General features: G+C 34.2%; 1 protein-coding gene across 1 annotated transcript; it reads right to left on the reverse strand.

Annotated features, from left to right (window-relative positions):
* Positions 1-305: 305 nt before the first annotated feature.
* GALNT3 (polypeptide N-acetylgalactosaminyltransferase 3) lies at positions 306-23848 on the reverse strand. The gene is made up of 10 exons (XM_012655826.1): positions 23223-23848; positions 18462-18634; positions 14295-14444; positions 12152-12386; positions 11554-11671; positions 9928-10128; positions 7856-7987; positions 7545-7646; positions 1409-1561; positions 306-529 (listed from the first exon to the last, which is right to left on the reverse strand). Exons 1-10 carry the CDS (start codon positions 23735-23737, stop codon positions 407-409), a joined length of 1902 nt encoding a protein of 633 aa, XP_012511280.1. The 5' UTR covers positions 23738-23848; the 3' UTR covers positions 306-406.
* Positions 23849-25697: the final 1849 nt, after the last annotated feature.

Consider the following 25697-nt stretch of genomic DNA (forward strand, 5'->3'; position numbering starts at 1 on the left):
TAAAAAAAATACAGTATCAAAGCTTTCTTCTTTCCCCCAAAAAACTAGGGGAAATATTTTAAATTGTGAGTGTGAATGTAGCTATGCAATCCTTAAGTGTACAAAACACACAAACATCACTATACTTGGAAAATTATTTTCATCATACTGTAAACATCTCTTCTTCTATATCTGGACATTTGAAAATAGTCTTTGGTATTACTAGTTATTGTGCTTTGAAACAGAAACTTACAAGATTTCTGAAGCAGTACTACATAGACATTTTAAGACATAAATATGAAAAATGCACTTGGAATAAGTTATAATTAGCTGCTTTTGCATAATTTTCAAAAACTACAGTGTATGCCTAGTCACAGTTTTATGAGAAAGAATATCTCCTTTTCAACTCCTTAATTTTAAGGAACACTTAATCATTTTGGCTAAATATCCATTTTTGGAGTGGATCTGATGGATTGCATGACACTAAGTTCGGATGCTCTCCATTTGCTGAAAGGCACATTTTAAAGAATGGATTATATAGAAGTTGATCCTAGAATAAAAGGAAATACAACAGACATTAAGTTTCAAGACTCATAATTAACTGATAAATATTTAAACAACTTTACGGTCTCATTGAAGCTAAAGGGAGACTTACAAACTAAATGTATACCATTCTTAACTTTAAATCTTTCTAAGGTCAACTATGCCTGATAAAATCACGTTGGCTTCTGCTGTAAACGTCACCATTGATGCCACTACTGTTCAGTTAACAAGGTATTACATAAACGAAGAGAGGTATACAGAGCAAGGTCTGAATCAAGTTTTCAAACAAGAAGCATCCCATTGATATTTCCACAGGTGGCAAACTCTTTAAAGACCATAAATCCTAAAAGCCATGTTATGGTTTTCACAAAAACCATTATTGCACAAAACAATTTTCAGGTAAGAACTGTTATGATCCAGCTAAACCTAAAACGTGTTTAAAAACAGAAGAGACTCGCCATGTATTTTCTCAATTCTAGATTCATGAAAAAGTATTAAACCAGGGTAGGAAAAAATTAATCCCTTTAAAGGAGAAAAAAATAATATTTTTCCTCTCCGTCAGGAAAAAGAAAATGTGACTGTCCATGAAGCGTTATAAGAAACCTTAAAAAGTCAAAAATGAGCAACTATTATTAATAATTCACAGAAGTGTTGATCTACATAAACTACGCTTCAATCAAGCAACTTTATGATTTTTTTCCTAAATGTACTTAATTCATAGATATACTCGCTTATCACACGGGTAGAAACACATAATAACAAAGTTAATAAAGACAGAGAAATTCTGATGGATAATATTAATGTACCATGTTCCACTCATTTTCCCAGATAAGCAAGACGAGCTAAACACAATACTGACATAAGGAGGTGAATTACACGGAAGTACCTTCTTGATCTCCCATATCTGTTCTATAGTGACAACTGTCCTGTGACCTTTGTAGGAACAGGCCTTCAGCTGAACGGGACCTTCAGCTGCGTGAAGACATAATTCTTTCTGGATGTTGTGCCGAATTTCATGATGAGCAGAATATTCAAAGTACTATGAGAGGAAGAGTGCGTTATTGAAAAAATAACCCTATATCCTCAGTTGTAAAATAAAATACATTTAAAAATCAGCAACTCACTGAATAATGAAGTCATTTCTACTTCAAGAAAATGATACAATAAAAAGTATTGGAAACAATAAACTGAGTTTTTATGACAGAAGATACCCTTCTTCAGCCTATCATCAACAGGTAGTTACTTAATTAGGAAGGTATTGTCTTCCTCCCTATATCAGAAATTGAGGGATACCAAAGAGGATGGAGGCTAGCATAGGCACTCCACAGAAAGGGTCTGAAAAGTTCGAGAAAGCTCATTAACTTCCTCTCTCCCACAAGTGCTCCTTCTCTCATCTTCATTTTAGTTAAAGCCATTTTTATTAAACTAGGAACTTCAGGGTGCTCTCCATGCCTCAGTTTCCTCACCTGTAAAATGGGTAATTTAATAGTTCCTATCCCACGGAGTTATAAAGATGAATGGGTTAACATTCCTAAAACACTCAGAACAATGACTGGCAGGTGGTAAGCATTTGATACATATAAGCTATTATTACTATTATTGATCCTGTTCTCTCCCCACATAGCAATTAATTAGTCCCTTATTTGTACTGCATTTTCCTCTCAGATGTTACCATCCCACTCATTCTTACTTCCTTAGCATCACTTCTCTTACTCAGACCCTCAGAATTCCTGCTGTGAAACCTCCAGCTACCTCCAATTTCTGTTGCTTTAATCTAGCAATTCGATCTGCTGCCAGTTAGTCTTTCATAGTCTTTGGTCCTCTACTGCCCTTGCTTAAGTGAATCAGGACTGTTGCTAAGAAAAAGTCCACACTCCTTAACTGGTACATGAAATCGTCTATTTTCAATCTTCCATCAACCACTGTCCCAGTTACATATTACCGTTATTTCACACAATTCTACCAATGCAGAACATGTGTATCCATAACTCTGAGGCTTTGTTTTAATGTCTGTGCTCTGCCTGGAATACCCGTTTTAACCTTTTCTGCCTTGCTAACTCCTTTCCATCTTTCAAGAGCCAACTCAAATATTACCTTCCTTCTTTGGCTTTCCCTGAATTTGTCCTACTGCACAAAATTACACCCTTTTCAAGGTCCCAGCAATGCATCGGAGATAACTTTTATAGTACTCTATTAGAATTGTGTGTGTAGCTAGCTGGCTTCCCCATAGACCAAAGTCAGGCAGTGTATCTAGTAATAATATCCATTGCAAATCAAATATTTCATAATGTTGACTTTTTAAGGATAAAATAAGTTAACATAATTGATTTTCAATAATGAAATAATTAGTAGTAATACTAATATTTATTAAGTTTTTATTATGTGCTAGGCAAGTACTGTGTTAAACCCTTTATATATATTAGAGTAGGCGCTCCACAAATATTAGCTGAATTAACAGAGCCACATATCCGGAGTTCCTCCAGTCTTAGTCTCATGCTTAATTTATTTCCTCCCACAAATAAAACATCAGTCGTTTTTACAACTGGTAGTTCTTTACATGGAAACACTTGGGGAAAATGGATTTAGATGATGAAAACAGCATTCTAGCTCTACTTATCTAAGAAAAACAAACCTTAAGATCTCAAAGATGATAACAAACGTCTAGTATTTTAAGTTACTATCATTAAAAAGCCATTAAAATTAAAATCATAAAAACGGAAAATACTTTGGTAGCCAAAAATTTCATTTTTTTTATTTCAAAATATTATGGGGGTATAAAGATTTTGGTTATATCTAATGCCTTTGCCTCATCCAAGCCAGGGTGACAAGCATGCCCTTCCCCCATACAGTGTACTCCACATCCATTAGTTGTGAGTTTATCCACCCCCACCACCCCCCTCCCACCTGACCAGCACCCAGTGAATATTACTACTGTGTGAGCACCATAGTGTTGATCAGTTAGTACCAATCTGATGGTGAGTACATGTGGTGCTTGTTTTTCCATTCTTGTGATACCTCACTTCAAAGGATGGGCTCAAGCTCCATCTAGGATCATGGAAGAGGTGTTAGTACACCACTGTTTTTTGTAATTGATATACATATACCACATTTTATTAATCCACTCATGTATTGATGGGCACTTGGGTTGTTTCCACATTTTTGCAATTGTGAATTGTGCTGTTACAAAGATTCAAGTGCATATGTCATTATTATAGAATGTCTTTTTTGCCTTTGGGTAGATGCCTAGTAGTGGGATTGCTGGATCAAATGATATTTCTATTTTTAGCTCTTTGAGGTATCTCCAAATTACTTTCCACAGGGGTTGTACTAATTTGCAGTTGCACCGGCAGTGTAAGAGTGTTCCAATCTCTCGGCATCCACGTGAGCATTTGTTGTTTTGGGACTTTTTGATAAAGGCCATTCTCACTAGAGTTGGGTGATATCTCATTGTGGTTTTGATTTGCATTTCCCTAATGACTAGAGATGTTGAGCACTTTTTTATATGTTTGCTGGCTATTATTCTGTCTTTTTTTGAAAAGTTTCTGTTCATGTCCTTTGCCCATTTATTGATGGGGTTGTTTGATTTTTTTCTTGTTAATTTTCTTAAGTTCTATATAGATTCCTGTTATCAGCCCTTTATCAGATGTGTAGAATGCAAATATTTTCTCCCATTCTGTAGGTTGTCTATTCACTCTAATGATAGTTTCCTTGGCCGTGCAGAAGCTTTTTAATTTGATCAGGTCCCATGTATTTATTTTTGTTGTTGCTGTGACTGCTTTGGGGGTCTTCTTCATAAATTCTTTGCTTAGGCCAATGTCTATAAGCGTTTTCCCAACATTTTTTCCTAGAATTCTTAAGGTTTCATGCCTTAGGTTTAAGTCTGTTATCCATCATGAGTTGATTTTTGTGAGAGGTGAGCAGTGGGGATCCAGTTTCAATCTTCTGCATGTGTTTATCCAGTTTTCCCAGTACCGTTTATAGACTAGAGAGTCTTTTCTCCAATGTATATTTTTGTCGGTAGCAAAAAATTTTTAAAAGTGTGTAATTAGATAGCTGATAATATTGGCAAGACTTAGAACTGGGACAAACACCATGGACAGAAAGTGGATGAAGCAAAGCATTAAGTGTCAGAAAGTCATAATGGCTTAAACTGCATTGTACCAGTATACTGGCCCATTTAGTCACATAACCAAAATATTTATTTTAACTTTGTATACACAAATACTGTACAATGGAGTAAAACACTATCAAAATACTATCTGATCAAAACAGTAGCGGGAACAGGAAAAAATGATCAAGTTATATGCTATCTCAAAATTTTCACACTCAAGGAATTAAAATTTGCAAAGTAGTTTAAATGCAATGCTTGAGTGAAAATAAAATGTAAAGGAAATAAGCCAAAATAAAATCAATAGCTGTGTTAAGGTAACAGAAGCCAGAATCATCATCTTAAAATATAAACCAGGCAATATTATTCTCCTGTTCAAAATGCTCCAATGGCTCTGTCAGACTCAGAATTAATGGGGCTTGCAAAGCCCTGCATGATTAGGTCCCTATCGATGTCTCTGACCTCATTTCCCACCCCTCTTTGCTGGATGGCTCTGCTCTAGCCTCACTGCCTTTCTGCTTTCTCCACGTACCTGCCACTGGGCCTCCAACCTGCCAATCCCTCCTCCAAGATACTCATCTTCTCCTGGAATGCGGTGTCTCTCCCAACTCACTCAGGCTTCCACTCTAAGGTCACTTTCCCAGAAAGTTCTTCCCTAACCTCTGAAAATAACCACCCCACCCTGAACACATTATGCCCCTACCTGCTTTGTTTTTCCTCATCATATATTTATTTTTTCTTTTCCTGTGGAAAAAAAAATGTTCCTGTGGAATATAACCCTCATCTTTTTCACTACTGTAACAGTACGAGCTACATTATAGGTTCTTAAGCAAATATTTGTTGAAAGAATATGTGAATTTTTCTCCATCCCAAAATTTCTAAAAGACATATTCTATTATTCTATTTAGAATTTAAAGATATTTTTTGATAAAGTACTGTAAAAACATCTTTATGGCAATGGTAACAGATAAATAGAAAAAAACAATGTATATAACATACCTTTAACTTTTAAAATAAAATAAATGTAACACCAGAGGAAGCCTGAGAGAAATTTATAAGTATTTATATTTAGTAATAAGAGTTTTACAAATAAAGTATTTCCCTTTGCTCAAAAGCCTTAATTTTTATTAGTATAGTTCAGTGTTATTTCGAAAAGAATGAAATTATTTATATAACTATTTTTCTTCTATATGTGGAAGGAAATTTTTAAAAAGACATATATATGCACATACACATATATACACACACCGATATATATATATAGGTATAAGTATACATGCAGGAGTGTCTATATGTGTCCATATATATCTATATAGCTCCATCCCATATCAGAAATACATTTTATCATCCCACAGATCGAGTTCACCAGCTCTGGCTTCCAGGCATCCTCATCACCTACCCTCAGTAGGTTGACTGGTTTAGGTGAATGAGGATTAGAACTAGATTGAACTGAGCCTAATGAGTAAGAAATGTAGAACAAGATGGACCAGGAGATAAACTGACTCTTTCTTCTGAAAACTGATACCATCAAAGTCCCATCCTTTTAAAACAGGATATCATGAGTATTTAGTATCGTGGACTCTTAACTACACCAAAATACTTGCAGTTAGTTCCCAGAAAAGACTCCTACCAGGCTCCCCTGATCAGTACACCTTTCTTCGCACTCTTCTCATTATGTTCTCATTCCCATCAGCCACCTCACTAGCTTCTGCTTACCTTTTTAAAAAAATATTCTTCAAATGTCATCTTTCCCAGGAAAACGTATGGGCATTCAGTCTAATTCACATGCCCTTCCCATACCCCCAGAGCATTCTGAATGCTTTATCCCGGGCCTTATCATACTGGCTGTAACTCGTTTTGAAACGTAAATTTCTTAAAGGAGTTAGAATCTAAATTGCTTGAACCATCAGAGTACCGGCCGTGCAGGGGGGTCACTCAGTGGCTTTATGAATGAACAAATGAGAGAAATAGAGTCTAATCCTTCCAAGAGTTAATTTATAAAAGATAAAGAAAGGAGACTAAAACCCATAAAGCTAATATTTAATATGTTCCCTACCCACAGTAGGCTACATAGTACCATTTCACATTTGAGCCTTAATCGGTAAAATAGTCTAAAAGTGGTAATAAACAGGGATGTCATCAATCAAGGAGAACCAAGAAGATGGTTTCTCCTGGGGAGGATGTATAGAAATCATGTTGTGGCCCACAAAATAGTGCTGTTATTAACACTTGATGTCATTTGCCATCAAATCTAGTTAAATATGGCTTTTATATATAATCTTGCAAAAATCACCTTGCCAACAGTCACACAAATATCAACACATCAAAGACCTGCATAGAAGATCCTATTGTTAAAAATTTCAAATGGCATTATTCTATTATTTTCTTGTTTTCCTTTCTATTGTATAGCTAGGCAACTTCAAATTGTTTTCAGAGCCAGAGTGAAAACCAAAATAAAGTACGCTACAACTATGGTCCCCAAGGTGTCCTCCACCACTCCTCCCTCAACCCCTGGAAAAATTGTCTTTCATGAAACTTAGGAACCTAAGGAGGGGGCGCGCACAGCAAGAGGCGAGCGTGAGCAGTGGGCGAGTGAAGCTTCATTTGTATCCGTTGTATTTACAGCTGCTCCCATTGCTGGCATCACCGCCTGAGCTCTGCCTCCGCCATACCTCCCCCCCCCACTCCCTTATCCGTGGAAAAAGTGTCTTCCATCGGACCGATCCCTGGGGCCAAACAGGTTGGGGACTGCTGCTCTACAACATCACTATTAATTGCCAAACTTAGTCTGAAACCATTTCTCACACTGGTTTACCTAAGTATAAAGCTGATTTAGGACTTCTGAAAAATATGCAACATATTATTTGTGTTTGTAAGTGCTTTATAAGGGAAGGATTTCTAATGTAGCGCTCACCTGGTTTCCCCCAAGTCCATGACACGTATACAAAATTAATGGTTTGTCTCCTTGATTATTTTCTCCAACATCCAGACATAAAGGCTGACCAACACTTTTAATCTGAAGAAAAATTTTCAAGTTATAAAATTTTTGAAAATTCTATGTAGTTTACATATTTTTTCAAATAATTTCAGGAGGTAATGCTAATAATAACAACATAGTATCTCAAAAGCAATAAACCAGAAAGTATTTCAGCAATTTTCCTCAAACCACATAAATGTTGGTGGCAAGGAATACATCGAGTAAAAAAAGAACAGGAAAATACTCACATATCCAGATATAACAGGATTAAGGTCTGGCACATATACTTCTGGATAAATATTGTTCAGATACCATGTAAAATTTTTACACTGAAGGCGCTGTTTTATTTCAAATCTTTTTGAAAGATCTCCAAATGATTTCTGGAGAAGGATGAAAAATGAATAAAATGCTTAAAATAGCACTGATAAAATACTTCAAATGCTACTATTTGTATTTACATTCAGGCATCAAAGTCTCTGGGTCAGAATTCAAGATGCAATTTAACAGCATTCACCATTCATTCAGGTAACAAGTATGCCTGCCTGTTCATTTCTGGCCTTAAAGAGAATCCAGTCATTACTACAGTGATGATTAAATGAATAAAATGGTACTATTTTATTTTTCATTTGTGCCACAAACTTCCCCTACAGGACAAAGATCTCTAGAGGAACGCTGTGGGCAAAGGAACAGCAGTGGAACATCCATAATTGGTCCCAACTTTAAGCCTAAAAGTGATCTGCAAAGTGAGGTGTGAGAAGCACGTCCAAGTCAACAGTGCCAATATGTAATGGAATTTGTAGCTCTTCAAGACCACAAAAAAAACATCACCAAAAAACAATACAGTTGGGAATAATATTTTTCTAGTTCAAGAGTGTTGCTTATTCTTAACAATATCTCCAACTGGACCTTCATGGTAGAAAAAGATAATATTTGAGTTAACTGCATTTTATTTTTCCTTTATTTTAGGAGACTAAGAAAATAATTTTTTTAAAAAGCTCTATTAAACTTAAAATATATTTGATCTACAGGCAAAATTTTAGAGAAAAATTATATTTGATACCTACATGTATGAAAAAGTAAATACTAAGGCTTATCAGTTCAACTAAGGAAAATATTTCCTTATGCAAGCTTCAATGCCTTGAACCTAGGTGATTTCGCAAAAAAAAAAAAAATTTGACTCTTAAGGACTTCTGACTAAGCTTATACATATGAGCAGGTAGAACTATGTACCCTGTGGTAAAAAGAGATATCTGCTGGCTCACTTGCCTCTTTGTGGGTGACAAGCAGAGCATAAACTTCATTTAGCACCCACTTGCCTGCTTTGCCAAGTACTCTTGTGCAGTACACAATCTGCCCAATTGACCTTGGGTAAAAAGATAGCAATCTAACTCAGGAGTGCTCTGAGTTTGCATCCAACAGGGAGATACCGGAGACCAAAAAAAGGTGGAAAGAGATAACTAGATCTTTCTTTATCATGACAGTCAAAATGCTGATGCCCTTAACTCCCAGTAAATACTCCCTGTGCCCCCCCCAAATTAGCACTCTTTTCAACAGAGATGGGTATCATTCACTGAAGCATATTCTTAAACTGTCCAGTTAATTTACCTCATCCAACATAAAGACTGTTGGAATTCAGTTCTAATGTATTAGGTGTCATGATTCCACAGAACAGAACCTATTTGTAACAGGTTAATAAAAAAAGTGGCATTCATTTGTTAGCACTTATCACTTCCTTATTTTACAGCTACTCTGGGAGAGAGGCAGGACGTACTTCATCTCTCAAGACAAGGAAGGAGAGAGAAGAAACATGTTGCAACCACCCTGTGAAATGCCATCCCCATTTTGTTTTTAATGGACCTTTGCCAAGGTAGCACCTCTAATGAGTAGTGGATCTAGATCTTGAAAAACAAAAGCCTTGACACTCCTGGTTCCTTCGCAAGACATTGTCTCTATCTCCAGTTCGAAAGGCCATTTAGAACCTTTATTTAGGTGTTAATCACATATCCTGAAACCAGTAAAAAGCAGTTCTACTTAATTTTATTTTGAGTAAAATATTGAACATAGGCAGTTACAAAATATCTTTCATATTAAAAAGGATAACATCAAGTAGAATGTCCAAATTTTTAAAAAGCAGTTTACTTAATTTTTCCTTAAGAGAAAACTGGCATTCATAAGTCATATATTTTAAGAGTTAAAGAAAAACCTAGTTTCAAAAATAATTTTTTTAATGTTTTATATTTGAGTTGACTCAAATAAGCAAAAGGACATGTGAATTTGGTATAGATTTTTACTGTAATTTAATTATTTAGCTCTAACTTACTTGTTTAACGATTTTTGCTGCATCTGTGTTTCTCCTGTAAAATATTTCCTTATATTCATCCATCCAGACTTCCGCAAGGCGAACTTGGTTGCGAGCAATCACCTGAGTGCCTTTTGGAAAGGAATGAGGGCTTTTGCTGCGAAAAACATGTCCAACAACAGAGCAAGGCATAATCTCCAACTGCCCACCACATTGCCATACCTGATAATTAATGATATTTGTTTAAATTTACAATATTTTAGGAAAATCAAAGTGTTGTTTTTAAGTTCACCTTTAAGATATTAATAAAAGCAAAATATAGAGAAGAGATTCATTATAATTTCCCAAATAGTCTTTGTCTCCTGATGATTTTGTTAAATGGTATAAACACTAAAGATTACAAAGGCACATTTTCAGAAAGTTAACAAACAGTGATTCTAGATCTTTCATAAAAATGAATTCCAAGCTATTTTTTTTTTTACAATCAAGTTCCCTAATATGCACAGAAAACCAAAGGCTCTTATGCTGACATACATCTCATACAATTTATATGGTCCTTTTCCTAAACCACAGATTTCTCTGCTAAGCCATGAACTGGCAGCCTGGGTGTAAGTGGACCCAGACCCTATTTATCCTTTGCATATTTAATTTTGCAATTAAGAAAACAATTCCAGAAAGCCATTTTTACCAAAGTACGATCTATTACATTTGTGAAGCAGGTGATTATTATAAAAAATTCATGCCTATTTAGAAAGTGTCAAGAAAATTTATTTGCATTAATTCTAAATAAGATGGAAAATCATGAAATCAATACCTTTTCATTTAAATATCTTATGATAATCATCAAGCAAAAAAACTGAAAAAAAGTCATGTTTAATAGTATGTGCTAGTATTAGGACAAATGGTCATTTCCTCTTTTTCTCCTTTACTTTTCTAAACAAACGAGAAAACTCAGTTCAGTTCAACAAACTGCATTTGAGATCCAACATATGCTAAGGGTTGGAAATTCTGAAATGAATAAAATAAGACCCCTGCCCATAAGTAATACAAACTTGGCTAAGATCATCACTGTATGTGATGGAGCCACAGCCAAAACTTAAATCTTCTAACTCCTAGTTCAGTTCTTTTTCCACTACATTTCAGCCTAAGAGATGAAAAATGAATGAAACTCATAAAATCAAATAAATAAGGTACATGTGAAGACTATCCAAAGTCTTCGTTTTGTTTTTCATATTAACTTTTAGTATGTATAGGGGAAAAAAACAGCTCATTTAATCCAAACGGTTAAGTCCAATGTCCTTTAAAATCATGCATAAATGTTTTTCCATTCTGTCTCCCTTGATAATCAACTCATTTCCTGAAGCACTAGATTTAATTATATTTATCTTGGATGGAATTCAGTAGCTACTAGTGCATTAATTGGTGTTATTGCCTGGACACTGATTCCTCTTGTAACATTGGCAACAATGAATAAATATATTAAATTACATTTTAAAAGGAAATATTCTTATTCCAAAATTTCCAGCAATTAAATTTTAGAAAGCACAAAAAGACTGCACACATCTGTAATAATCTGTACCAGCCAATTAGAACACAATATAATTCATTGTTTAACATGTGTGCTACATTTAATCTCCAAAAACTTACTCTGAAAGACATTTCTATATTTTCACCTCCCCAGATTTCCATTTCTTCATCGTAACTTCCAATATAATCAAAATATTTTTTTGATATGGAAAAAAGGCCTCCTGCAAAGGTGGGTGTTCTGAAAAATAATCCATTGTCAAACTTTATTATAAGAACTAAAGATAAAATAGCATATTTCAAAAATTGCATCAAATTCACATATTAAAGACATCACAATTTCAAAACTTTTGTATAGATTAATAGAAACTAAAAATGCTATCTTCAAAGCCCAGTTGTTTTTTTGGGGGTGGGGAGTACTTTGTGTCCTCTGCCAGCAGAGCAAAATTAAATGTCTTCTCCTAGCCCTGCTTTAAGACTCTTAAGTACTGATTTATGAGAAAGACATAAGAGCTCACTTAATTCTGCTTCTTACTCAGCAACATCTTGTGCAAGTAAGTGCACAAATAAATGACTGTTCTATTCTATGTAGAACATGTGTGCTCTTCATTTTGTTAATATGAATTACCTCACAGGCAACTGCTGAAAAAGCAAAAAGTGCATACATATTTAGTGTATGGTATATTGTATAAACATAAGACTTTGAGAGAAATCATCTTACTTAATTGGGTACGTTTCATCCTTCCTTCTGCGCTTCTCATAATCAGGGAGTGATTCCCAGCCGAATGAAAGACTCCAGTCAAAATTTCCACGATTATGGTTAAATCCATAGGGAGAAGGTTTATTGAATTCAAACGTGTTCATATCTATGGATGCAATATCTGGACTCACGACAGCAGTGTAGTTCTCAGCTATTCTGGCCAGCAAAGGTTCTAACCAACCATAGAAACACTCACCTAGAGAAACGATAACATTAATTCAATAAAAACACTGAAAACTTTTTCCTTTCGTTGTTTGGGCGAAGGCTTACAAAGAAATCAGAATAACAAAATCATTTATGTTTTGAACATTTATATAGGGGGATTCTTTTTTCCAGCTTTATTGAGGTATGATAGACAAAAATTCTATATATTTATGGTATACAGCATAGTTTTATGTATACATTGTGAAATGATTATGACAGCTAATTAACATATCCGTCATCTCATATGTTTATCTTTGTGTGTGCGTGCATGTGTGTGTGTGTGTGTGTGTGTGTGTGTGTGTGTGTGTGTGTGGTGGGGGGGTGAGAACATCTGAGATCTACTCTTAGCAATTTTCAAGTAGACATATCATTATTAACTATAGTCACCATGCTATACAACAGATCTCCAGAGGGGAGATTTCTTAAATGTTTCTTGTGATGAGATAAGGGTGGGATGAAAAAGGTAAAACAAAATTTCAGCATAGTTAGGAAAATTTCCCTAGAGATGATGATTTTTTTTCTCCTAGAAAAGCTGTAAAATAATGCTGGTGTATTTACGGCTTAGATGACGCATTTCCCTTTAAAATGAGCTATGAATCAAAGATAACTTTTTACTGGTCCACATCACTTAGCCCTAAAAATGGTCATTTAAACTTGTGTCCCCCTGAGTAAGGTACAGTAATTGAAATCTTCATTTCTCTGACTGGGTCTTGGGGAGAAAAGTCAAGGAGTCAGAACATTCTGATTTTAGCAGTTGGCTAAGAAGGACCATTCAAGGCTGCTCCAGACCTAATGGAAAGCGAGGGCCAAGGAGTCCCATGACAGGTCTGGGCCCTGGCCACAGGCCAGGCTGTCTCACCTAACACACGGTGGGTTCAGACGATGCATGTGCAGACCTATTCTGGGCTCCCCACTAAGTGGAATTTGGCAGTCACCGTCCTGGAGGACCATCAGACACATTCAGCTGGAGGGGAAGAATGCTCAGTCTGATCTTATTGTAATTTTGGACAAGGAGAGGGAATACTAGAGAATGGTATTTTCCTTTGTAAAACACCTCTCTTGGATTACCTTTAAACCTCTCTTCATTTTTTAAACGCCTGGCATTAAGAGAGAACTAGATGTTAACAACTCAAGCAAATCCAAAAGCCCTTCTATGACAATTAGCATATGCTCAAAACCAGTTGTTGTGTCAAATATAACCTAAAGGCTGGCCAATTCAAAACTAGACACTCATATAAAGAATAAAACCCTCCAAACTTACAGCTCAAGTGACATTTTAGTAATACCTAGCATGTACATTACACACTAACTCTAAAAGTACTTTTTAAATACTTTAAAAACATTGATACTGAAAAAATTAAAATACCAAGAAAAAACCCCCCAGAAACGAAAAAAGAAAAATTGACAATGCTCATGGAAGAGATATCAGAAGTTGGGGGGAGACACCCCTAACTTGGCATAAAAAGGAGTCTGCAAATTTGGGAGAATAAAAATTAAAAGTTTCAGTACTAGGACAAACTTTAATGACAAGGTTGACTATATCTAAACAAATAAACTTTCACTCACTTTTAAAGTGTAGAAATCAAGAATAACGAGGAAATGTTTTTTTTTTTTTGTTACAGGATGAATATCTGGGGGAGAAAAAAATCCCAGGCAAGGATAACCCTATGGGGAAGCTGATCACTAGAAAACATTAAGCAGAGGCTTAAACACAAAGGAGAACTCTGTTTAAGTGAAAGGAAGTTCCTATGCAAAGCTGTTACCTGTCTGGGCTGTCATTGTTATAATCACCAGTTGAAAGTGCTGTTAAAGATAAATAAAGGGAAAACTTCCTTACCTTTTAAATTGGGGGGTGGGGGGAAGGAAAATGATACAACTATGTCTATACAGATATACTTACAGTGAGCATCTAAAAATGTGAGCGTTTCAGCTGTTGCTACTGTTGCTCCTAGCAACCGAGCAGTGATCAGACCTTTTCTTTCCCTTTGTCTGACTATTTTGACTATAGAAAATTGTTTTATATATTCCTCTAGTTTATCATGTAAGTACTCTGCAAGGAAAAAAAAAATCAGGATTAACTCTTTCTAAATGTATTTTCACATACAATATATGAACGCTAATGAAACCATAAAGCAATGATCCTTCCAAATTCATAATCTTAACAGTTAGTTGTACATGTTCTTCCAGTTAGATGAAAATTTTTATTTTTATTTTCAGTCTTTTACTCTTTACTGGGATACAAAGGCTAAATATGCAAGTTATAACTACTGTAACACATTACATTATAACACATACTTATCCTGTACACTTCATATCAATAAATATAACATACCTGGGGGAAAGTGAGAGATTTCAAATGGAGTGGACCCCAGTAGTTAAGGAGACTTATTTAGAGGTCTGAGAAGATTGATTGTGGGACTGAAAGAAATGGAATTTGGCCAAAAATATATTCAACTTTTAAAAATTGGTATTTAAATCTGGAAATCTTAAAGAAAAATGTCAAGTATCAAAAAGATTTTCTGATATTTAGGCAGTGATCAAAATAATTTAAGACAAATATGTTAAGAAAAAAGTTGTAGGAAAGTCCTGAGCTACACCAGTTTGGTAATATTTCTACAAAGAGTCAGCAGAAAATTTTTTAAAGCTTTGGAGTCTCCTGACCGAATTTTTTCCAGTAAAAATATGAAAGTAAAAAGGAGCCAGTAAATCAAGAATGAGATTAAAAACAGGCATATTTTAGTAATGGGTGTGTAATTTAAGATATTCAATATCCAATGTGGATGACACACACAATAAGCAAAAGTTCAGATAGTAGTTGGAAAAAGTTTATTAATCAAATCAGTAAAGTGTTGTTCATATTGTCAAACAACTTCTTAAGCCTGCCTTTTCACTATTAAATTCTTGATTCCTTGTTAAGTATATAATGCAGTTCTGCAAGTGGCCTTCTTGGGCCCATAGCACAGCACCAAAAAGATTTGGGAATATTGAAAAAGTCAGTAAATGTCCTAGGGTAAATGTTTGCTTCTGCCAGAACTTAGAAGCAAATGCAGATGACTTTATCTATGATGATATATATTTTTTTAATTCCTCAGTGGTACAGATAAGAGAGTTGCTTATTTAGAGCTTAAACATGCATAAGGGAGGTGAGAGTCCAGGAACAACCTTTGTGGGAAAATAAATATCTAAACATTGTTGCCTCAGAGTAACAGATTAACTTTTTTAACACTTTCTAAGTACCTCAGAAATAATTCTCTGAAAGACAAGCAGGATTGTAATTTGTCTTAAAAATACAATCATTAACATTTTCTGCTTTAAGAGTCTTGTAAAATTTCAAAGTTCTTGATGGGGATTGATTTTTTTAAATGGAGTTACTACAGATTCCTTCAACAAACGCTCTCACTGTTTGAATTCGTTAAGAAATTTTTGATGTACCCCCAACTTCTGAACTTCTGTAAATTTTTATCTGTCCCCTAAATTTAGCTTCCATCCCTCTTTTGGGAGGTTAAGAACACAAAGCCATGCGAAATCAGGTATCCTGGGTTCAATGTATGTCACCATCACTTTTAGCCGTGTGACCTTGGACAAACTATTTCACCTTTTCTGTACATCAGTTTCTTTGTAAGATGGGAATAATAGGATTTGCCATCACAGAAGACTATTGGGAGCATTAAATCAGAGATTACTGTACAAATAAAGCATTTAAGAGAGGGCCTATGCTCTTAAAATGTTGTCTTTTGTTGTCACTGAGATTTAACTATCTCATTGTTACCTGGTTGACCACATGCTGCCTTTCCCTAAGCAAATTGGAATCAGGGACTAGTCAGTTATTCCTTTACAGCAATGAGGCTCACAGTGGGTACTCACTGTAAAGCTCTTTGAGTGAATCAATAAGATAAATTACATGAGTATGCAAAGATAACTTTAGCCAAAAAAAAAAATTCCAAATCTATTGTTGATTGCTATGAAGAATTATAAAAGTATTCAAATCCTTTAACCAAGCAGTATTACTTCTCCTAACTTATCTAAAGGTGTAATTTAAAGTAGGAAAATGACATAAACACAGAGATATTCACTGCAGTATAGCGTACAGTAATACTACAGGGTGAAGAAAAGATGGATGTTTAAGTAAAATGCATCTCGTCATTGTCATTAAAATGGTTTTAAGGTCAAAGAAACAGGTTAATAACACTGTTAAGTAAAAATGTCAGATTTTAAAATGGAATTTCTGAAATGAATATAATTAGAAAACATTATGTTTATTTAGACAATGATTAGGAAAGAAATTTGAAACATTAAAATGGTTAAAACAGGGAAAATTATATAAGTGGTTATTGCTTTTCATTCTAATTTCCTTTAATTCTATAATTTTGCAGGTTTACTAAAAGTAAACTGACAATGCCCCTATTGTCTCATTACTTGGAAAATCAAACAAAATAAAAATCCTCTGAGATGATTTCAAAAGAGAAATCATAGAGAAACCAAAGAAGAGGGAAAGATTTCTAAGAGAGTTGTTGGTTTTTTGTTTTTTTTTTTTTAAGGTAAAAATATATGAAAGAGGTGTGCAGAACTTAATCAGATATAACTGAAAACTCCATGGACTGCAGTCCAACTAGACAGAAAGAATAAGAAAAAATTCAGGACAGATCAAGCAATAAATAAACCAGTTTATTACAAATGAGTTGTGAAGTAACCGGGACTGGAGATTCAAATCAGATCTGTAACGTGTTACTTGAATGCAGAGGACTTCAATTACAAAATTTCCTCATTTAGAGGATACGTTTCACATCTAGCTCAAAATCTCTGGTGACATGAAACCATATTCTACCTAGATATTAATTTGAGAGAATATAACCCTAATTCATTCAGGATATTTAATTTTAAAATATGCTGAAATAAAAATAAATATAAAAAACTTTTAAAAACCATGGAAATGTTTAGAATTATATGACTGCATTTCATCATTATGAAATAAATCAGGTTAATAATTTCATGTTTTATTCACTTATTATCATTTCTGGTATCTGGATACATTTTAAAATTGATAGAATGTCATCTAATAAGCTGTGTTTTTTTTTTCTTTTCTTAGGTAAAAAATGATGTATCTTACAATAGATGGTGTTTTGGATTTAATAAAAGAGTATTATTGCCATTTAACAGATGAGGAAACAACTGATTAGCAATAGAGATGAGATTTGACCTTCCGGAATCTGACTCCAAATCTAGATTCATTCAGGAATAAATTTTATAATCATTGAGATAATCTGTATCTATTCAGTGTTTAAAATACTTGTAAGGTTTGAAAATTTAACAAATTAAAGCATTTGTTAGATTGGCCTTGTGATTCCAATTTAAAACGTGTAATTTAGTACCTGACTTCTAATTTTAAGGAAGAAATGTAGTAAAGGATTTGGCTAACTTTGTAAATAATATTGGATATTTAAAAGAGCCAAAATAAAACAATGTGGTGACTCTTAAGTGATTTTTAACTACTCATGTATATTATTTATTGATGTGTTACTTATATTAACTCATTTAATCTTCAAAACCCTAGAGTTGTGTACTATTTCTGTATTTCATCTAAGCTACATAACTGGATACTTCTTATAATCAATGTCATGTTAAGTTTAATTGGCTGTGGTTTTCTTCCTTCTTGTGGTTTAAAAGCTAATGACATATCTTATATAAATTTGATGAAATACAATATTATTCCCATTTTACCCATAAAGAAACTGAGGCAGAGAAGTAACTTGCCCAAGTTACATAGATGGTTAGGACAAGAGCTAGGATTCAAATCAAGGCTCAAGTCTGTGCTCTTAACCACTATCCCTTACAATAAGAGTCTCACACTGAGGACTATATAATTAAAATAATAATGTTTCATACATTTCTGTACTCCAAAATATTTGAATACGTACATATTTGGATTCTAATTTAATTCATCATACGTACAAACTATTATATTCAAGCTCTGAGATGGCATACAGAGAGCAAAACATAACCAAATAGACTTTAGACACACCATACGGATTTATTTGGGAAACAATCTAATTTGTATGTGCTTTCTTACCATCTACACTAGCATCATCCACCAAAATGATTTCCTTTAGCAGTATTGCAGGTGAAGAATAAAGCACACTGTGGACAGTTCTAAGCAGCGTGGACCACGCTTCATTATGAAAAACTATTATGACACTGGTGGTAGGCAGGGGAGGGCAGCGCTTAAATTTTTGTTCAATACATCTAGAAGAAGTGAAAGAAGTAGAACAATTACAAATTATATTATGTCACAGCTATACCATGGCTAAAATTGTTATTTAATCATTATCACCAAAAAATGATAGTATATGGTTTCTTTCTATATAAGATAATTTTAATGCTACATAAATATAAATAGATTAAAAAAAATTTTTTACAAGCAGATCATTCACCAGAGATCATGTCTACTGCTAGGTATTACATGTCAAGGATTATATCTTATTGTAAGCTTTCTCAACAATATAATTTTAAATACAAATAGCATTTTTGATAATGAAAATAACCTACACATGAGACAACATGTAAAAATGACAAATCCTTGTCATTGCACAAAACCAAATTTTTCTTTTTTGTTGCAGAAATCATTCATTTCTCTTACCTGAAACTTTAAAAATTGTGCATTATTAAATGATGCTAATTTTTGTAAAGATTATCTTAAATACTTTCCTAAGTATGTAATACATGTTTCCTAACATTTTCCAAGTTTATTTAATCAATTTACTTTATCTATCTATGGAGCCAAAAGGGAAAAAATAGTTTTACCATAGAACCTACATTCGTATGATGTTCACCATTCAGCAAATACTACCATTTGCCATGAGCTGTATTAAAGATTTTCTTCCAAAAATCTGATCTACCTTTTAATAAGATCTAGCATTTAAAATTTTCCTTTGAAAAGAACATATTTAGAAATTTAAATAAATACTTAAAATCATGTTAAAAGTCCTGTGCTTCTTTCTGTTGCCATCTGAAACATTGATTGGACACTCAGAGAGAGAGACCCTAAGTATTCTTGGCTAATTAGTGGTACTATCCATACCAGCTAAAAACATTAGTTATAAATTGATCTTGAATTTTTGTTTTTTTGTTTTTTTTCTGAAATAGTTCCATTCTATAGCCCAGGCTAGAGTGCAGTGATATGACCGGAGCTTACTGCAACCTCAAACTACTGTGCTCAAGCGGTTCTCCTGCCTCTGCCTCCCAACTGAGAAGCTGGGATCACAGGAGCACATCACCATGTCCTGCTAAGTTTTCTATTTTTTTGTAGAAATGAGGTCTTGCTCTTGCTCAGGCTGGTCTCAAACTCCTGGCTCCAAGCCATCCTCCCACCTTTGCCTCCCAAAGTGCTAGAATTACAGGCATTAGCCACCATGCCTGGCTTTGAATTCATTTTTATAACAATGTCTTCCTCAATGAAAATAATCTTCATACTAAGCTGCTGGAATGTGGGTGAGTCTGTAAAATCTCCAGTTTTTGAGACTGGAAATATGGAGAAGACTATAGTTCCCAGCCTGCTGAGCTGAGGGTCAAATGAAATAACATATAATAGAGGACTTCAAATATTGTTTTTCTGGGACATAAAATAAACCACTTGTCATTTATGGAAAAGATAAATAAAGCAACTGTATCTTTTAGGTCACTTAAACATCATAAATGGCTGTCCAATTTTAGACAACAGACTACAAAATCCTCCTACCCGGTCATAAAGGCATTATAAAAACAGTGTGTGAACAATTAAACAGTGCTGCTCAAACCCAGAGATAAGGAAGTAAATCATTCACTCCTGGAGATAAGAGCCCAATACACCTTAGTTGCTCTGCCAGGGCCAATGGGGAAACTGTAGCCTCCAGTATGATACTAGAAGCCTGGGAAAGCCACCCTAAAAAAGAACCACAGATTCTCTCATTAACTGCTTTCATCACCATACTTCAACAGGAATGTCTTTGAGACACTATCTAAGAGCAAGTCTTCAGGGTGGAAAATTTGCAGTGATAAAAAAGGAATTAGATTGGGGTTAAAATATTAAGAGGAGGTGTCAACAACAGAGTAGAAAAAAGAAAGTGTTGTTCTAAGTGGAAGTGATTTTGTTCTCTAGTGCCTTCATGATTTCAAAAGTGCAATACAAATGCATGATCAGAAACAAATAATCACATGTGGATTATTCTTCCTCATTGGTAGATGAAAGAAAGTTATTTAATCTAAATTGAATTTTGAATAAACTACCAATTAAAAATAAATCTCAAACACAAACTATTCATATATACACTTTAACCGTAATTACACAGAAGTAAATACTAAATAAAAGCTTGTATTTTTTTTTTTTTTTTTTTGAGACAGAGTCTCACTCTTTTTGCCCGGGCTAGAGTGAGTGCTGTGGCATCAGCCTAGCTCACAGCAACCTCACACTCCTGGGCTCAAGCAATCCTTCTGCCTCAGCCTCCCGAGTAGCTGGGACTACAGGCATGCGCCACCATGCCCGGCTAATTTTTTCTATATATTTTTAGTTGTTCGATTAATTTCTTTCTATTTTTAGTAGAGACGGGGTCTCCCTCTTGCTCAGGCTGGTCTCGAACTCCTGAGCTCAAACAATCCGCCCGCCTTGGCCTCCCAGAGTGCTAGGATTACAGGCGTGAGCCACCACGCCCGGCCTAAAAGCTTGTATTTTTAACATATAAATGTTTATAAGCCAACATAAACTATAAGTAAAAATTATAAAAAACTCCATAATATAGTATTTATTTTTAAGAGGGAAAAAAAGGAAGAACCACTTCATGATTTGTTGTCTTCCAAGCGTTTTTAGGTGAAAGTGAAATTTGGGAATTAAAATATCTTTTTCCTACCTTTATTTGCTATGTGGTTAATTAATATAATATTAATCAAGAATTATAAAAAGGTTTTTAAGATTTAAAATATAAAACTGCACAAAAAGTCACATTAATAAAATGTTATCACTTTAGTCCTGAAAGGCTTTCCCTCAGTTTAAGCCAGGATTTATTTGCTTAACTGATAACCACTAATATCAAGTAAAAGTGCCATATTATAGTATTAATGCAAGTGATGAAACTTCACAGCATGATTTCATAAGCTTTGTTCCTTTTGATACAATTAACATGCTAAATTTATGCTTTGAAAATTGTTTCACATGTCATTTAAGATGGTGCAATTAAAATAACTTGCCAAAGTGACTATATTTCCAACCAAACCATTCGAAAAATTTGGCATATAGAAACATGCTTAAATTATCAGTAATATGACTAACTGGCTTTGAGGGAAACTAGATCTATATTTCTAATGAGCATGGAGAAGATTGGCAATTCTTCAGAAAAAGTGTTCCTTGCTGATACAGGTTACATTCAAAGTAAAAAACAATTAAATATTCACCACCTCTGCAAAATCCTACCCAAAGTAAGAAATAATTAAATCTTTGACCCTAACCAAAAAATGTTTTTAACGTGCTTAAATGTTTTTCATTTAGCAATTAACATTAATGAAAATTATTGCAGCTTCTCAATGCTATACTGGAAAAAAGGCTCTTCATCTTGAGCTGACGTTGATTGTCATGTCAAAAAAATAAAAATCATGCTTATTGATTTTTGACATCGATTGCTTTTCAGTGAAGACCTCTCCCAAAATCAGTAAAGTGCATTACTGCATTCTAACAGAATATTTCACAGAGGTTCGTTTCTTTACACATTCACTTAAAAATGATGAGCAACTTAAACTTGGATCACACATATTAAAATAGCATGACAGAAATCTAATCTACACAATTTCAACAGTAAGGAACTGGTTGGATGAGATATTCATAATCCATAAATTTAGAGAAACGTGAGTGAAACAATAGACCAGAGTCTACAAAAGTTCCTTTCTTCAGGTTCACTACCAAATATAATTCTGTAATAACCAGAAAGCAAAATACATAAACATTTTTTGCTTACAGTTTGCCTATCTTACCTCTCAAAAACCTACTGATGTCTTGAAGATGCCGAAATTCATTTTAGCCATATCAGTTCAAATATAGCATTTGAACTTTACTTCACAGATTTAAAAAAAGAAAAGTGGTTAACTAAGGACAAAGAGACAGCATAGTAGAACCTGGGAGGGAAATATTAGTAAAATATGTACACTTCAAACATGTAATAAAGTGACTCAATAAAAAGGAATGTTGGCCTCTCAGTAGTCAAAGGGAGATAACTTTAGAGATATGAGAACTTAATCAACAAAATGCTAGAGAATCATAATTGAAATAGTAATTGTAATAATATTCTCCCTTAAAAGAATACTCACAGAACATAGGGCATCCTGAAATATAATTATGCAAAGTAGCCACGAAGTCTGTGACTTAGTTTATAAATCCATAAAATATTATCTAATAGCTCCAAAATCTTGGCACATTTTTAAACATTTCTATTCTATAGTAATACACAGAAAAGTGAAAGCAACTCCTCCACCTCCTGCATTTCCCATAAAAACCATCTAATATTTCCTCCTAAATAGATGAGAAAACTCGAGCACTTAGGAATAAAGGATTTTTTTGTGGCTAGAGGTCAGATTTAGAATTTAGTTTTCTAATTTCCAAGCTAACAACTTTTCACATCTGTACTGCCTCACCAAACACAAACAGGGATATCTAACCTCAGTAACGATAAGGAAAAAATAAAATAGATTAAATAAACAGTATTTGCTGATTTTCTGCCTCAGAGTAGCTAAAGGACAAACAACTTCTTGAGTTAATGTTTCTCCCCTGCAAACCTGATGATAAATAGTAAACAATGAATATTCTTTAACATACTCAGGAGGTCGCGTGTCTGGTCCAAGATCTCGGTGTAAAGAAATCCTGTCACTTGCAAAAGCATTAAAACAGTGTTTGGCTTCCCCACGTTCTTTTTCCTTTTGCTCTTCAATACTTAAATTGGTTGTCTTGAATGCTTTACCAGAAGCACCAGGTGCATTAGAATCCTGAGGTGGGCGGTCAAGAACGGGTTTCAGTTCTGCTGCTGTATAATATCCTTGCAAACAGGGTCTCTCACCAGCATCAATGTTTTCCCTGACAGGTGCTCCTATTTGCATTTTTGGCATTGCATCTTTAATATTGTTTACAGCTTCTAGCATTAAATCAAGCATCTTGTTTTTGTTTTTCATGTGTCTTTCCATCCTTGATTCCTCTTTGGAATATTGAACACTTACTTCTCTTTGCATTAAAATTAAAACTATTATAAAGAAAAAAATTACTGCACCAAGCTTCCAGAACTTTTTATGGTAATGTCTTTTAACATGTAATTTCACTAGTCGCTTTAGGTGAGTCATTCTGACATTAAAAGCTTGTCACTTGACAAATAACAGTTACGATTTCCTCTGTTACTTATATTTTTTATCATAGATTTGCTGGCAAGTAGGTTTCTTTAAATGGTAATACCTAAAAACAGAAATGATAGATGGTATTAGTAGGTATTCAATCCAATAGGCATGGTTCACTTCACTCATTCAACCAACAACTGAACATAATCTACAAATAGCATACTCTTATGGTCAACAAAAATAAAAAGATATCTTGCCCTCAAGAAAATAATGCTTTTGGAAGAAAACAATTGCTACAATTAACTACAATCTATTGGGGCTGCAAAATATTGGGGATTTCTCTCCAGTAAAAAATACATTCTTTATTAACTCTAATATCTACTATGTGATACGCATAAAATTTTTGAATTAAAAAAAGAGTATCAACTTGATTACCAAGGAATCAAAGGACTTCATTAAATGAATTGAAAAAAGGAGATCCGTCAGAAAGTCAGGGTATACTGACGGGTACTATCAGGCATCCATTTAAAATAGAGGCCTTCATTTTATGCAGTTTGCCCTCAAACTATGAACCACTACTCCAGGTAAACCAATTAAGATAATAAAGCAGCTTCATCAATAAGTAAACTAGCATGCTCCCAGATTTGCTTACTTGATAGTATTTATGACTGCTGAAGGAACCCATAAAGAAAATCAAGGGCATTTAATTTGTTGTCATAGAACCACAATTTTCAATAGCTCACACAAATCCAAAAATCTAATAGTAAAAAGAAAATACATTACCTTTACTTAAAGTATCTCTAGGGAATCTACAGAGATCATTGAGTTAAAAAAGCAAAATTTGGTTTGATGAAATATTGCTTGCAATTGACCCTAAATTACAGGGCAGCAAGTTAACTAAACCCTAATATGGGCCAATAGGAGCAAAAGAAAGGAAAAGAAAAATAAGACGTTACAGTACATGATTACACACCATGTGCCATTACAACCAGTCAAGTAATTTGCAGGGGCAAAGGGGAGGAAAAATGCCTGTTCTTCCTAAAGCCTAAACATATTTTAAAGAAAATGTCATTTATAGCAGTAAAAATTAACTTTGACACTTTATTCGTCTTCTCTTCCAAAGTTCTTACTAAGTTTAAAATAAGAAAACCAAGTTAAAAGATAGATTCTCTGGCTTTTGGCAGGAAGTTTTAAGCTGAATAAACAAAATAGGCAGAACTTAGTTCTATATACTACTTCTAATTGGAGTGCTCTATATTCTTTTCAGTGTGGAATGGACACTTTGGCACCAAAAGATACCTCAATTATGATGTATATTGCCCATGAAGTGAGATTCCAATATTTCTGAGCTTTTGTTGCTTTAAGAACTTCATGTAAAGAATAAAATGACCCCTTAAGCTTTCATTTGAAGATTTAATATAAAGACTTACAGAACCATATAATTATAGTGGTGTAATTTATTATGTGTCAAATGTTGTGCTAGCTGTGGCTCAAAATTTAAGATAGCCCTTACCTTCAAGAAGCAGAGTGAAATATGACAAGTCCACAGACAACCACGAAGTAGTCTGATATGTGCTAGGACAAGAGATGAGGAAAGCAACATGGAAAGTAAAGAGAAATGTTGGGGAAAATTTCCCAGAGATGACTGTTGAGCAGAATCTTAAAAGATAAGCAAATTTTAGGAAGATAGACAAGAACAAGGAGAGAGAAGGAATGGCAGATGCAAAGGCACAAAAGACAAGACATGGTCAGTCCTTGAGTGCAGCAGAAGTGGAAGACATAGGGAGAGAATGACAATTGATGAGGCTAGGAGGTCAATTAAAGATCAGTTCACAAAAAACCTCATACATCTTCTAGTGAATTTGAAATTTACCAATTTTGTCCTAAATGGATGGAATGGAAAGATCATGTTTTTAAGAAAGGATCGTAATCAAATTTATGTTTTAGAAAAATCATAGGTGTCTTTGGC

Source organism: Propithecus coquereli, unplaced genomic scaffold (genome assembly GCF_000956105.1).
Source record: "Propithecus coquereli isolate 6110/MARCELLA unplaced genomic scaffold, Pcoq_1.0 Scaffold49, whole genome shotgun sequence".
Lineage (NCBI taxonomy): Eukaryota > Metazoa > Chordata > Mammalia > Primates > Indriidae > Propithecus > Propithecus coquereli.

Coding starts and splice junctions, on each gene's coding strand:
- GALNT3 (XM_012655826.1), bottom strand. CDS start 23,737: ATGACTCACCTAAAGCGACTAGTGAAATTACATGTTAAAAGACATTAC. Junction 7,988..9,927: donor CAGCAAAAATCGTTAAACAA/GTAAGTTAGAGC, acceptor ATCCTTCTCCAG/AAATCATTTGGAGATCTTTC. Junction 530..1,408: donor AGATATGGGAGATCAAGAAG/GTACTTCCGTGT, acceptor CTTTTATTCTAG/GATCAACTTCTATATAATCC.